At 33.4% G+C, this 16,110-nt stretch overlaps 2 protein-coding genes across 5 annotated transcripts; one reads left to right on the forward strand and one right to left on the reverse strand.

Annotated features, from left to right (window-relative positions):
* The first annotated feature begins 1,492 nt into the window (after positions 1 to 1,492).
* Positions 1,493 to 9,018, forward strand: LOC118054873 (plant UBX domain-containing protein 7). 4 transcript variants are annotated; one of them, XM_073411100.1, is made up of 10 exons: positions 1,493 to 1,768; positions 2,179 to 2,306; positions 2,436 to 2,546; positions 2,751 to 2,946; positions 4,133 to 4,210; positions 4,302 to 4,370; positions 5,254 to 5,397; positions 5,547 to 5,646; positions 6,757 to 7,037; positions 8,542 to 9,018. In XM_073411100.1, the coding sequence occupies exons 1-10, from the start codon at positions 1,661 to 1,663 to the stop codon at positions 8,749 to 8,751; spliced, it is 1,425 nt and encodes a 474-aa protein (XP_073267201.1). In that variant the 5' UTR covers positions 1,493 to 1,660; the 3' UTR covers positions 8,752 to 9,018. The 4 variants fall into 4 exon arrangements, with proteins under 4 accessions (XP_073267201.1, XP_073267202.1, XP_034922541.1 ...); XM_073411101.1 differs by having other exon boundaries at positions 1,497 to 1,768; positions 2,188 to 2,306; XM_035066650.2 differs by having other exon boundaries at positions 1,503 to 1,768; positions 8,648 to 9,018.
* A 520-nt stretch (positions 9,019 to 9,538) lies between these two features.
* LOC118054890 (pentatricopeptide repeat-containing protein At5g13770, chloroplastic-like) lies at positions 9,539 to 11,569 on the reverse strand. The gene is given in 2 exon segments (XM_073410778.1): positions 9,539 to 11,195; positions 11,197 to 11,569. Coding segments are annotated over 2 exon segments (1,812 nt in total). The 5' UTR covers positions 11,473 to 11,569; the 3' UTR covers positions 9,539 to 9,659.
* Between the last annotated feature and the right edge of the window lie 4,541 nt (positions 11,570 to 16,110).

Genomic DNA, 16,110 nt, shown 5'->3' on the forward strand with positions numbered 1-16,110 from the left:
AAAGAAAAAAATAATTTATTTTTTAAAATTATTTCTTTAGAAAAGAAAATATAATTTGATTTGAAGAGTAAAATTAAATAATAATAATAGTAATTAATAATATATAATTATTAATAAATGTGAAAAAAAAAATATTATTGCTAGTGGAAAAAAGTAGTGATAAGGTCACCTTGGTTTGACATAGCAAGATCCCTTGGGTCTTGTAACCCGCTTAACCCAAGATTTTATGATTTAGCCTGGTGTCCGAATTCAAGGCTCTTACATCTGTATCTAGACTAAATCTAATGGGTTTTGTGTCCGGAACTCAAAACTCTTGAGTCTAGCAGGGTTAAGAGGGGTTTTCAAAGCTTTTTCAGCATAGTATTGCAGCAGATCCCACTTAAATTGGGTTAAACAAGCTTAATATTATTAGTACTATTAAAAATATTATTATTTGTATTAAAAATATTATCATTTTTGTTATAATTAATATTATTAATATAATAATTAATAAATTTTAAAAAATATTATTAATATTAAAAAACAACCATAAATTTGATTTGAAGGGTTAAATTAAAAATTATTATTGTTATTATTATTATTATTATTATTATTATCATTAATAAATTTTAAAAAATATTAGTACTATCGAAAAAAAACTATAAATATTTTTTGAAGAAATTAAAAAAATATAATAACTTGAGTTAGACAAGTTAAATATTATTATAATATTATAAATTTGAAGTTGTAGCCAGAAAATTGCTCAAACCTAAGCATTGCAGCTAGACAGAAAAATATTGAGTATGACTTCAATGCCAAGTTCTTGAGTCTTAAATGAGGTTATTTTGATATTATATATATATATATATATATATATATATATATATATATATATATATATATATATAAAGGGGTTACATGGGAAAAAACTTGTCTGACTAGTTCGATAATTCTATATTTTTGCTTGAAGCCTTTTGGGTATAAAACTGGAGGAGGACCTGCCGTTTCAGACTCGATACACGGTTGCTGATAAAGAAAAAACAATAAGTTTATATTTCATGAAAAATATTTTTTATTTTATATATATATATAAATATAAGAGGGACGTGGGACAACAGTAACCCATTTAGAGATAATAGACTGGATAGAGCTGGTCATGGATTGATGATAGGGCTCAGACCAGACAGTTGCTTTCCAAACAGGTATAATAATGGGCCTACATTCTTTGGGCCTTGTTCAATCCTGATCATGATCTCTCCTTGGAAGGTATAAATTCTTCTTACCCAGGAGGTTGATGCCTTTCAGTTTTCAACTACCACTAGCCCAAAAAAAAAAAAAAAATTATCAAAATTCCTTTTCTTCTTAAGGAAAAAAAAATCACTTTCTGTTTCCACATCATTACATAAATACCCCCGGTTTCCTGGGAGTCGGAGCCTCGGAGGCATAAATAATGATAAAAGGGTACTTTCTTAAATTATTCATAAATTCCGAAATATCTTCGGATTGCATAAATTATATAAATAAGAATAAAGGTCGCATTCTCCATCAACCTCCCCCGCCCCCTCCCTCTCTAAAATAGTGTGGAAGATTGAAGACTGCTGGAGTTTAATTTATTCTCTTTGTGTGATTGATTGATCGAATTAGAAGTCAAATTAAATTAAATTAGGGTTTTGGATTTATAATGTCAATGGAGGGAATGTTATCTGCGAATGATGAGCAGAGTATGGTGTCTTCCTTCCTCGAGATCGCAGTTGGCCAAACTGCCGAGACTGCCCGTCAGTTCCTGCAGGTTTTCCATCAGTTCCCTCTCCTTCTCTCTCTTTGCCCCCCCCCTCTCTTTTCAGTTATGAATTGAATCTGTGAATTTTTTTTATGTAGTTTAGCAAGCATAGGGTTCTGTTTGAGGTTGAAAACATCAGTTTTTTTTTTTTTGCTATTTATTTTTCGAATCGTAAAAGCATATTTTCGTTGCTCAAAGTTTATAACTTTTTATGTTTTTGAGCTTGTGCTGTCCTACATTAACAAGTTCTTCGACTGCTTTTGGTTGTCAAGCTGTCTGCATTGAGGAATTTTATAACGAAGTCTTTTTGAATCTCGCCTTGGTCTAAATATTAGTGTTGTTGTGGTATGTGCTTGTATATGATTTTGGTCATGAAGTGTTGTTCTTATATTAAACTCGATTGATGGTGGAATGTTGAGGGTGGACAGGCCACAAGCTGGAAGCTTGAAGATGCTATTCAGTTATTTTATGTAGGGAATGAAGGTGGGGTGGTTGCATCTGCTTCACACCCTCCTCAAACTGAAACCCGGACAGATGTACATGAAAGGTATTTCAGGGGTGTGCTTTATTTTCTGATTGTTCAGAGATCAATTTGTTTGATATTGAATTTGTTGGTTTGTGTTGGTTTAGTTTCATTTTTCCTTAATATCGGTTTGGTGGTGACAAATTATTTCAGTGGATTGAAGGACTTCGGAAATGAAAATGTTGGACCTAGTGGTGGAGAGGAAGTACGTGCTCCTTTACCTGTTGTGAGGGATACCCTCTATGATGATGCCATGTTATATGGGTATGTTATCTATGTATGCCCACATATTGTGTTTCTGTAATGCTTTTTTTATGTATTTCCTTGAAAATTTCAGCACATGTTTTTCAAATGCTACTAACATGCGCTCCCTGCCCCCGTGTTTTTCTGGTTAGTCATTGTTTATTTTATCCCTCGTTGGTTATTTTGTCTGGTAATGGTTACTTCCTTTTTGTTCAACTAATCTAGAGCGTCAAGGATGGGACACCCACCACACGAAGCCAGTTCATTGATTGCATTTCGCAACTTTGATGAGGAAATGAAACATTCTGGGGTCTGGGAATCAGACCAAGGTTCTACATCCACAATAGATAACCCTCGAGATAATCTTGCTTCTTTATATCGACCTCCTTTTCATTTGATGTTCCATGGATCATTTGAAAAGGTAAAGGGATTTTCTTTGAGTCTATTGCTTCATGATTTAATTGAAATATTTATTATTCAGTTTTAATGGCTCTAGTTAGTTGCACTGGTTTCTTGTTGCTGTTTATGTTGAAGTATCGGGTTTCGTACGATTCTGACGCAACACATGCCGCAGTTTAAATTTCCTAGATTTCTGAAAAATGGCTTGAAGGCATGATTTTAGAGTACAATTGGGAACTTGGTGTTGGCTATATCCGTCACGTGAATTGTCGTTTCATTAATTACTCACACACACCCCCCCTTTTTTTTCCAAGTGCATTCCTTGTTTGGTGTGCAATTAAGGGACTAAGAAATAATATTGCAATTCGATTTTTTTTAAAAAAAATTCTGGACCTAGAGTTTCTTTTATTTTCCTCGGAGTTGGATTTTCGTTTCTGGATCAGAATTTCTTTGAGTTTAAATAGAATCATCATAATAGTTAGATAGGTATCTAAATCCCTACCTATCTCTTTTTAAGTCTTTTTGTATCTCTATAGTTTGGAATTAACCGAAAGAAGAATCCACACCAGAAATTTGCAAAAAACTAATCCAAGGAAGAAAACTTTGAATTTATTAAGAAACATGTTTGATACAAAGGAACGCTTCACCTTCCTGTGATTTGAACAACTCTATGGCCTTGATATACCTAAGAGCAAAGCTTAAGGTATATCGCTCTAGATCTTCATGCTCAGGTTAGTTATTTTTGTACACTGGTATGCTAACTATAAAAGTCCTATGGTTTAACCAGAGTTGAAAATTTGAACGAGATTGAGAAAACATCGTCTTAAATTTAGCTAATCCTATGTTAGAATTTATTATTATTATTTTTTTTAATTTTCTTCAGTTTTCCTTGGATGTTCTCCTGCCATTTCTCAATCTGTAGGCCTAGAGGGGACCTGTGTGTAGTGAAGATTGGGTTGGATCACCATTGGTTTAGTTGGAGAATGACTAAGTATGAAGCATTGACGGGCTGTGCCTGTATTGTTTTAGTGGAATTTATGTCATGTTATTATCAGTGGTGGCATTAATTTGGCCTTGGCTTCTTGTCTTTCTGGTTCCACATCAACCTTGATGTGCAACCTTAATAAATGTGAATGCTTTATCTGGTATCATTTGGTATTTTTCTATTTGACTTATTTGATTGAAAATTCTATCATTTTTTAATCCAGGCAAAGGATGCTGCTTCTGTTCAGGACAAATGGCTTCTAGTGAACTTGCAATCCACAAAGGAGTTCAGCTCTCATATGGTAGCTTTCAAGTGATTCTGCAACCTAGAAATGTTCCATTATGTTTAATGTTGAATCTTGATTTTGATGCTGTGAATATTGTCTTCTGAAGTTAAATCGGGATACATGGGCAAATGAAGCTGTTGCTCAGACAATAAGTACCAATTTTATCTTCTGGCAGGTGAGTATGATGATTTTGTTCAAGCACGTAATTTTTCTTTTCTACTCGGTGCTATGAAATGCTATCAATGTGTATAGCTTCCATGAAACCCACTAAAATTCATAAGAACATGATGGAAATTGATTTAAAAAGACGACTTTGTCTTTATCATGCCATACAAGTAAGAATAAATTCGAACGTAGGCCTTATGTGGCCTTATTGATTCTCTTTGTGTCTGTGCTCATGTTTTTTTTTTAGTTTTGAGGTATTAGATTGTTAGGAGTTAGGATAGGGTGGTCAATCTATTCCCTGAGCAGACCCTGTTGAGAAGGGAAACACTATTGATTAAATTGATTCAAGGAATGGAAGCAAGAACTATTTCCCATGGAGATGCTAAAGGTAACAGGAAAGGGAAAAGAAACATGTTCTCATTGTTATTAATGTGATATTTGATCTTGTCTGGAATCATTAAAAGGTTAAGTTGATGACTTAATAAATCAAACATGTATCCGTTCCGGCCATCTTGAGACTATGTGAGGGTTTAAATTCACCCTTCTGATTATTATGGCTGGTTAAGTTAGGACTGTTAGCTGTTGATAATCCTTTTATCCACTGTCCCAAAATGATCTTTGATTAACAAAAGGATTCAAAAAGGAAATATATCTAGCGATGAACATATAAATAGAACCATGGAGTATTTTACATGAAGTGTTTGCTGAAATTCCACTAATGTTTCATGTATGCAATGTTGCAATAGGTACTAATATGCTGTTTTCATCAGTTATGATCTATGGTGATGTCGTGGAGTCACAGTATTTGGAAATATGAATCAGTTTCTTTCGTTCTATGAATGTCAAGACTCATAGTTAGCACTCATCTTTCTTATTATGGTTTGTGGATGTAGGTATATGATGATACAAGTGAGGGAAGGAAAGTTTGTACATATTACAAATTGGATTCTATACCAGTAGTCCTAGTAATCGACCCAATCACAGGTCAAAAAATGCACTCATGGGTTGGAATGGTACAGCCTGAGAGTTTGCTGGAGGTGCGCTCTTTGTGTGTATTTTAATACTTTCTCTGATAAATCATGTAGAAAAATTGTTGACAGAAGAGGGGAACTTTCTATGTTAAAATTTAATCCAACTTTCAATTTGTTGCTCCACTGATATGAGGAAACACATGCTCAACTTATAGGATCTGGTACCATTCATGGATGGTGGCCCAAGGGATCATCACAAAACCCTGTCTCATAAACGTCTAAGGGGCAGTTCTCTGACTCCACAAAAAAGCAAAGGTCAGTTATGCATGCTAATGTTCTTGAATTTGTGATGATGGATTATTTAATTGGAGAGTTGTAGATGAGTTATCTAATACATGAAAACTAATTCTTGTACCTTCCATAGTGTTCCATTTCTAGATGTTGATAAATTTCAGTATTTAACCACGATGTCCTGGGTGCTGTTATCTATTGTGATACTTGTTGAATGACCAATGGTGGTATTATTAAGTGATAATGACTATGGTGGAGGTGATAGGATGTGAGTTATAATCTAATTTCGTGGCATCTGATATAAAAAACTAAGATGTTTGAAATAGAGTGTATAACAAAGTTCAATGCTTTTGTTAAAAGGAATTTTCTCCCATGAAATGGTATATTGGGCTCTTAAAATTTGTATTTGAGAGTTCAGTTGCATGGGTGCTTCTTGGTCTCATTTTCTTCACATTTTGATTTTCATTGCCAATCACCCAAATGCAGTGGATAAATTTTTGTTCTTTTACATTCTGTTAAGAATTATATATACATATTTATGTAGTGTTCCACTGGATTTTTCTCAAATTAGTGCATTTTAGTCGGTTCAATCTTGATGGTCCAATTTTTCTCGAGGCTCAAGCTGCCTCATTGAATGTTTGTACTGTCATTTCTTGAATGTAACTGTCCTTCATGTAAGCTGTCAGGGTGGAAGTTATCAAACGTATTTTGTCAGACAAAATGGACTTAATGCATGCAACAGTATCCATTTGTGGAAATTATGGTACCATAACATTTAGTGTAAATTTATTTTGAAACTCAACATGTCACTGCAATTTACCAAGCTCTCATCAAATAATTTGCTTGTACCAGGGAAGTTAAGTTCTTTTTTACCAAAACATTCCTAGATTCTAGTAATTTTAAGCATGAGGAGAAAAGTGTTTTCATCTTTTATTTCTTTTATTTATTATAAGATTCCAATTTTTCCTTGTATCTACAAATGTTATGAGGTGTGTGCATGCATTCATGTGCATGTATTGTGTTCTTGTTTCTCAATGTGTGCATGTTGCAGTAGGTGTGGTGTGATCCTTCATCCTCTGTATGAAGGTTTGTTCATTGTGTCTGCCTCTGTATATAACTATACATAATTTTCAGCTCCGGTGCCTGCTTATGAAACTAATGAAGAAGATGAGGAAGTGCAAAGGGCATTAGCTGCTTCAATGGAGAGCATGAAAGAGTCCAGTGCAGTTGCTTCCAGTGATAAAGATGAAGTCAGTACCACTCAGGAGGAAGAAAATTGTTCAAGTAGGATGCCAATGTATCCACCTCTACCTGAAGAACCCAGTGGTGATAAGAGTCTCCTTTGTAGGGTAGGAGTTCGTCTTCCTGATGGACGCAGAGTCCAGAGAAATTTCTTGAAAACTGATCCAATACAGGTGAGAACCTTGTTTTATTTGTACTTTGGCTATCCATGCTCATTTAATGCATAGCTGTAAAACCTGACCTAAGGGTTGACCCCTGATTTTTTTTATTTTTTTTTAAAAAAATGGATCAAAACACATTTTTTTGACCAAATTTTTTTTATATATATAAAAAATAGACAATAGGTTGAGGGCTAGGTTTTGACCGGGTCAGCAAATCAACCCAGTTTTTGACTAGGTTGGTTGAGGTTTTTTCTTCAACCTGTACTAGTGCACTGGGTCTCGAGTTGACATGCCAAGTCGGTTCGAGTTTTACAGCTATGGTTTAATGTTGTGGCCTTTTCTCTTTGTACATTTTACCCTTTCTTATTTGCATGCTTAGTTACTCAATCTTAGGCACATAACCTAGGTGAATAGGTACTAAATCTAGCAGTTGGTATTCTCACCAAAAGCGATGGCATGGTGCAAAATGTTTGCAATTGACGCATTCTTGGTTAGACTTGTAGAAAACTTTCTATATGCCTTGGTTGTTTTGAATCACAAGTACATGGAGATGAACTATTTTGGTGTTACTGGCCAGCTTATCTCAGTTAGGTAGACCAGTATACTGCATTGAACTGGCCAGGTCTTCCATTAGACTGTTTAAGAAATCCAGATAAAATGGTTGCTTCAAATGGTTTTATTTGACATATTCTTGATTAAAATGGTTGTTTTTTTCTTTTTTGCTATTCAATTTTTTTCTAGGTGAGTGACACTTGAAATAATTGCTTCTTGTTCTTTATTTCTTTATTTATTTTAGTTTTTTGGGTGTGAGATGGTTTTTGTTCAGTGGCGTCCATTGCAGAAGGAAACCCTGTATTAATTGGCTGTGCTCACTTTATCTGTGCCATTACGATTGAAGTGCCTTTTGTCTAAACATTGATGCTTTCTCTTGGGTTTTGTTTATCAATCTAATGCTTTATTTGTGGTACCTAACTTTCAGCAACTATGTATGCTATTTTAGTACTTGCTTTCTCTTGAGTTATAGATCCTATTCTCTGCAAACTGTGACCCGTTGTTTGTATCATGTCGTCTGGCTGCTCTCCTTTCTCTACTGCTTGTTTATTTTGTTTTCCCTCTTTTTAGTTATAATCGATCTGTTAATTGAATCACCAGCCTGTTGATCCAATTTCTTGACTGTTTTGGTTTCAAGTGTCTAATAACCACGACCCTTTGGAATTGAGTTCAGCTTGTATTGGAGTGCTTCAGGATATGTTCACTTTTTCCCTTGTATTAGGTTTCACTCTTCTGCAATTACAATAAACATTGGAACCATGCTATCTGATTTTTGTCGAAGTGTAGTTTGTAACTGGAGAATGATAAAGTGGGCCCCACTTTATCATTAAACTTTATCTGCGTGGGAGGGCGGGAAGATGGGTTGCATGATTTATTTCATGTTGTTTTATTTTCATGGTGAGTAACGTGCTTGAATAGTGATATTGTATCTGTGCCATGCTTGAGATGGGCGCTCCTTGTGCAGCTGCACTGTAAGAAATTTGTTCTGCAGATTAATAGGAGGGATCTACTAATGTTTTATCCCAAAAGAAATGCATTAGTTTCTGAGTTGGGATTTACTCTTTCTTCAGCTGCTATGGTCATTCTGCTATTCTCAACTAGAAGAAGCTGGGACAAAGCTGTTTCGTTTGACGGAGGCAATTCCAGGAGCAAAGAGGCTGGATTACGATGGTAAAATGACCTTTGGGGAGTCGGGCCTGGCCAACTCTATGATCTCGGTTGCTTGGGATTGAAATCAAACTTCAAGACCTCACTCTTGTTTTCAAGGCTTCCGGTTGAAGTTTCGTACATGTCTGGTCCTGTTTTGCTCTGTTTGGAAAGTTGACCTATGGAGCCATCGAGTCCTATTTAAAATTATTTACTGTGTACATACTGTTATGTATTGGACAATAATTTACAATCTAATGTACTACTGCTGCTGTTGTGGCTTTCACAGATAGAATGTGTCTTAGAATGTGGAATGATGTTTTTCAAAATATTTTTTTATTTAGAAATATATTAAAATAATATTTTTTAAAAAATTAATTTTTGATATTAGTGCTTTTTTAAAAATAATATTTTTTTAAAAAAAATTTTAAAATATTTTTTTTAAAATAAACAAGGATGCAATTTAATGCACGATCAGTAAAGTTGAGGCAGAGTAAAAAGAAACCAAGCAGCAGGGGACAAACTTCTGAATCTTAATTTTATCGCGTGGAGATAGATTCACGAAACATTAACTGATTGCGAGAAACCAAATCACTATTTTCTTGTTGATTTACAATAAATCAAACCAGTACACGTAGAGTGTAACTAATTTCTACACAGATAGCTTCAATTTGAAGAGTCTTTATATTTTTTTTTTCCAGTTTTCCATATTATTATAGGCACTAGATGTTATTTGAAAAAGCATCTACTGCTGATGTTCTCAAGTAACTTTTAAAATCGTATATTATAATTTTCACTTATTTATTTGATCTGGATAAAAGAATATCAATCTGTTTCTAATTTATTCTCATGATGAAATCACTATTTTTTCATGTAAAAAAAAACACTTGCTTCATTGTACTTGTTCACTAGGAAAAAAAACAAAGTGTAATCAATCTATGTTACTTTGCCTCTAAGCTCTTTTGCAACCATTGCATTCGTAGCAGATATATAAAGCCTCTCGTCGATCGGAGCTCCTTCAGATTTCATGTCCCTCAAGAGCTTCAGCAACTCATCAATCCGACTAATTTTAGAGAAAACTCCAACCATAATTCCTGCAATAGCCCCATCAATCACACCCCCATTAATTCTATACTCGTGGAAGAACCTCACACACATCTCATACTCTTTGGACTTGCTATAAGCACTTATAATACTAGTGTAAGTCACTTTATCTGGAGCCACTTTTCTTCTCTTCATCTCCTTCCAGAGCTTCTCCACCCTCCTTAAATCCTTGGCTCTTCCATGCATGTCCACCAAAGAATTGTATATCCATGTATTAGGCTGACAACCTTTTAGTTTCATCTTTGCTACAAGCCTCATAGCATCTCTTGGCCTCCCTGTTTTCCCATACATCGAGATTATGCTGGAGTATGCCACGACGCATTTGTCGAACCCCTTTGCTTCCATCTCGAAAAACACAATTTCAGCTTTAGAATAAAGCCCAACTCGGCAATAGGCATTTATCACAGAAGCATATGTCACCTGTCCTGGTTCACAGCCATCATACTTCAACTCCTCATAAACCTTAACAGCTGCATCGAACCCTCTTCTTTTAGAAAAGCCATTGACAACTGCACAGAAAATGCAATCAGACACCTTCAGTTTAGCAGTACCCTTCATTTCCTTGACGATTTCAACTGTCTTCTCCATCTGTCCTCCTTCCATATAGATCAACACAAGCTTTAAAAAAGTTTCTGGATCCTTTAACATTCTCTTCTCTTGAGCTTCTTTATACAGCTCCTCAGCTAACTTCACTTCTCGAATATTTACCAATGAACAGATCAAGGAAGAGTAAATTGAAGAGTCCTCCAGAATCCCTTTCTTTTTCATGTCTCTGAAGTATTCAAGAGCTTCAAAAACTTGGCCTGATCTCCCCAATGACTCGCATAATATCTTGTACATTTGACTTAAGATCATTGGTTTTGAATCTATTTTTCTACTTTGAAACTCATTAAACATTTCGACAACTCCCCCCGCATCTCCTAATTTATGGTGTGCCTTCATTGTCTGGAAGTAACACCCAGAATCCAAAGGAATGCCTGCTAATTTCATCTTTTCGTGTACAGAAAGTGTGCTACCATACATATGTAGCTTGTTATACCCTTTCATTGCTGAATCAAAAGCCAAAACAGCAATTTTACTATCAGATATAGAAATTTCAAGCAATCCCTCTACAACTTTGAATTTTCTAGCTCTAATGCAACTGCTAACTAGTGTTGAAAAAGTATAGCTATCTGGCAACACACTGTACTTTTTAAAATCATCAGCCACTGACAAAACCAAACCCCACTTCTCTGATTGTATCAAGTACCTTATTAGAAGCTTTAGCATTGGTCTTTCAGGCCTAAATTCTTGCTTTTCTTTTGCTTTCTTGTAGTACTCGTATGCTAGTTCTTCAGACTTGGGATCTCGCAGTACCCCACATAAAAAAATCATTTAACTTGTCTGAATGGTCTGGAATTGGATAGTGTTGAGTATCTTCAAGTCTCAAGTCTAATGGGATGACAGGAGAATTCGTGGATGACTCTTCTTCTATGATAGGGGATGGACAACTAGAAGAATTCACGTGAAAAACAGGAATATTGAAGCATGGAAGAGGGAGAAAGTGAAGGTTTTTGCATGTTTGAGTGAAGATAACCTTGTGAGGCTTTCTGCAAGAGTTAATGGAAGGTACTGACCAATCTGGAGAACTACTAGGAATGGCCATTGAAAATGAGGTTTCAGAGTTTCTGGATTGTTGAGACCATATGAAATTAAATTATAATAAAGATGCTCCGATCCGTTAAATACTGATGCGCACTTTCCCTTCCTCTGGATTTGTTTTCGTCTACGTTCGGATCTTATGAGCCACTGAGAAGACATGGCACGTGGAAGATTTCCGTACATAGAGATAACCTGCTCTATAAGTAGCCACGTCGCGACTCGCTCAAGTCCAAAGTTGAAGTTTATCTCTTTTTGTAAATAAATAAATAAATTTTAAACAGTAAAAAAATTGAAAACACGTGGTTTAATTTTTTTTTTTTAAAAAATCAAATCGGATCTATTTTAATGGGGTAGGTCAATTATAAGTTTATCTATTATATTAATTGGATTTAATTAAGTCGGTTCTTAACTAAATTTGATATTAAATTTAACTTAATCAAGCTCTAATCTAGATTAATAAATAAATGAATCAAACCATAAAATCAAATCAAGCTTTATACTATATCAATTTCAAACAATTTATTTAACTTATTGAAATTAAATACTTTATTGAAATCTCAAGAGACTTTCATTTCAACCTATCAACAATTTGAATTATTCTTTCACTGCCTCAAACTTATTTTGTAAATATATATATTTAGTTGATACTTATCCATGTGTTTATTCATTGATTGAAATGAATTTCTCCCATATAAAAAGTAAGAATATTAAAAATACCAAGTGAGTGTTTGTTTTTGTATTATAATATGTTTTTTAAAGTGTTTTTTTAAAATTATTTTTTGTTTAAAAAACATTAAATTAATACTTTTTATGTATTTTTAGATTTTTTTGACATGTTTATATCTAATAAATTATTATTTTAATATATTTTAAATTAAAATTAAATATTCTTTTTTTAAAAAAAACACACACCATAATAACAAGTACACAGCAAAGTCTAGACTGTTAACTTCATCAAAATCTACCCATTTCAAAAAGAATATATAGTAAAGTATCATTATTTATTCAAAAGGCAGAGGAGGCAACTAATTATGATCGTCAACCTTAAATTAAATTGAGATGGAGGCGCCAACCCAATTAATTTGATTTGCAAATTCTATCTAATATATAGAATGAACTCTCTGTGTGTTGTGTTGAGTCTCCCTGGCACAGACACGCTCCAAGCAAGCTCCAACCATCCGCTCCTGATGTGCTGCCATTGCTTGACAGTCTAATCGGATAGAAGCATGCCAATGTCCAGCGCTATTTTCACATCCTATTTCGATTTCCCTTTTTAAAGTCATGGAGTTTTTTATTGAAATTCAAGAAGAAAATAGAGGTCTTCTTCTTCTTCTTCTTAATCTTAACACTTTTAAAAAATGAGGAGAATTCTTGTATAGTTATCTGCTTTTAAGAGACATTACCTTTCTTTGCTTTTCTGTAGAAATTCGTTAGCCCTTCATTTTCTCTTATTCCAACAGCTAGCCTTAAATTTGTCCGCGAGTGTAATTTCTATGCTCTCATGTTGCTCCATTAGAGCAGACATTTGAGAGTGGCGGGTAGAAGAAATCGTGTTAGAGAGTGTGGTGTTGATAGAGCTTGTGAAATTTTAATGGGCAGCTCTAGTTTTTCAAATTGTAATCATAATAATCATAATATGGAGAAAACCCTCGAAAACTTAGGTTAGAGCTGATTACTGACTTGGTCCTTGAAGTGCTCGATAGGCTTAATTTCAAGGAAAAGATTGCGTTCAGGTTCCTTAGGTGGCCAGGGCATCAAGAGAATTATTCCCAGGAGCCTTATGCTTGTAATGAAATGATTGATATTTTAACTTGTACGAAATATAAGAAGCAGCAGTTTCGAATAGTTTGTGACATGTTTGATTACTTGAAGAGGAATAACAAGAATGTGGTTCCTGCTGAGGTTTTGTCAACCATTTTGAGGAATATACCGAGAAGTATATGACCGAGATTAGAAATTATACCCTTCAAATCAGGTTAACCCGTCAATTATTGAATTCGTGTCGTGAAAGTTTATTAACTAAATAAAAAAAATTTGACAGGTTACCCATAATTAACTGGGCTAACCCATCAAATCAGGTTAACTCGTCAAACCCGGGATCTATGTCATGAAAGTTTGATAAGTAAATAAAAAAAAATTAAACATTAACAAACTAAAAATTAACTCGGAAGAAAACTAAAGGCATCAAACTTTTCATTGTGGACTGCATATAATATTAAAAGATGAAATCGGAAGAAAAAAACTAATAATGAAAAAGAAAAAAAAATCTGAATCAAAGGATTAACTCGTTAAACCTAGGATTCGTGTCATGAAAGTATGATAACTAAATAGAAAAAAAATTTAATATCAATGAACTAAATTTGAAAAAAAAAAGGATTAATTAAAAAAGAAAAAGCAAAGAGAAAAAAACTCACATGAAGAAAAAAACTAATGAAGAAAAAGAAAAAAATTTGAATCAACTGGGTTAACTCGTCAAATCAGGGATCCGTGTTATGAAAGTCTGATAACTAAATAAAAAGAAAGTTAATACCAACAAACTAAAATAAAAAAAAATAATTAAAAAAAAAGCAATGAAAGAAGATAAAAAAATAAATAAATACATCAGCTTTTTCATTATGGACTGCACTGTGCAGTCCACAATAAAAACTTTAAAAAGGAAAAGAAAATGAAAAAAAAGATATATGTCACGGGTTAATTTTTTTCTTTCATAAAAAATATCAAAAACAACTAAGATTTAAGAGTGTTAGGTCTTTATGCAAAAGATATGCCCAAGAGCCTTGGATCTAGCTGCAACGATTGACTTGAGAGTAATATTTATAATATTATTAATAATATTAAACTTAAATTACTCAAGTTTAAGTGAGTCTGGCTGCAACACTGGACCCAATAGCCTTGGATGCGGGTTTGGCAGCAAGGTCGTGTTATAAAAATATGATAATTAAATAGATTAATAAAAAAACAAAGAAAAAAAACCAACAAGGAAAAAAAAAACTAATGAAGAAAAAAAAAAAAAAAATCTGAATTAACTGGGTTAACCCTTCAAACCAGGTTAACCCTTCAAATCTGAGATTCACGTCATGAAAGTTTGATAACTAAAAAGACAAAAAAATTGACAGGTTAACCCAAAATTAACTGGGTTAACCCGTCAAGCCAGGAATACGTGTCATGAAAGTCTAATAATTAAATTAAAAAAAAATTAACATTAACAAACTAAAATAAATGAAAAAAAATTAATTAAAAAAAAAAATAAAATTTCGGGTTCACTCGTCAAATCAGGTTAACCCGTCAAACTCGGGATCTGTGTTATGAAAGTCGATAACTAAATTTTAAAAAATTATTAAAAGAAAAAAGGAAAAAACCTTAAAGGCATAAAAAATGAAAAAAAAAAACTGCTCAGCTGGGTTAACCCTTCAAGCTGGGAATACGTGTCATGAAAGTCTAATAATTAAATAGAAAAAAAAATTTAACATTAACAAACTAAAATAAACAAAAAAAATTAATTAAAAAAAAACAAAAATAAAATTTTAGATTCACTTGTCAAACTAGATTAACCCGTTAAACCCGTGATCTGTGTTATGAAAGTCTAATAACTAAATAAAAAAAATTAACATTAACAAACTAAATTTAAAAAATCATTAAAAAAAAACACAAAGAAAAAAAAAACCTTAAAGACATAAAAATTAATAAAAAAAGCAATACTTAGCATTTCATTGTAGATTGCACAATAAAACACTGAACAGTTTTAATATATTTCCAATAAATCAGAATACTATGCTGATCTCAATGTTTTTAGAAATGGGTGATGTTGATGGGGGCATTTGAGGCTTGGAATGAGATGGATAAGAGAGGTTGCGCGCAGGATGTTGTTGATACTTGTATTCTGATGATCGATGGGCTTTTCAGTTACAATAAAGCAGAGGATGCTTGTTTTCCGGTAGAAGATATCGTGAAATTTCCATCTCAGAAATTTGACACTTTTCTGATGCAGCTTTCAGTGATTGATAATACCTGAGCCATCCACAGGCTCTAAGAGCACATGAGGATATTCTATAACCATCCCATGGCAAGACGCTTTGCACTAAATGAAAAAAGAACCAGCTTGAGCGTCAGAGGGAAGTAAGGCAATATTTTAAGTTACCTAGAAAAGTAAAGAAACATGCTTAATGTTCTTATTGATTGTTGCAATATTTTAAGGTGCACATGAGATTCCTCGTACGAAAATTAGGTTTGAGGAAAGGTTTCAAAATAATCATCCCGGGCTGCGAACAAACTGCTTCGACGCTAAGTATTCTTCCGACAAAGATTGCTGCTAACGAGAAAAGAATCAAAAGATAGTGCGGCCTTTAACAAAAAAAACAACACTGAACATTATTAACTTAAATTAAGGAAAAAATAATAGTACAAGTAAGTAATCATGTTATTCCACAGTGTAGTGATTTAATTCGCATTTTAAAAGAAGATGGTAATAACTACATAACTAACACTAACTAAGTAGACAAATAAATATTGATCCTTATCATTATATTTTTATAATTGGAAGTTAACCTAACCAACAAATTGGATCTCAAATTATACATTAATCCAGATCAATAAAAAATAAAAACTTAAAATTTTAATATTTCATTTAAAAAAAAAAAATCCC

This window comes from Populus alba, chromosome 8 (assembly GCF_005239225.2).
Source record: "Populus alba chromosome 8, ASM523922v2, whole genome shotgun sequence".
Classification (NCBI taxonomy): domain Eukaryota; kingdom Viridiplantae; phylum Streptophyta; class Magnoliopsida; order Malpighiales; family Salicaceae; genus Populus; species Populus alba.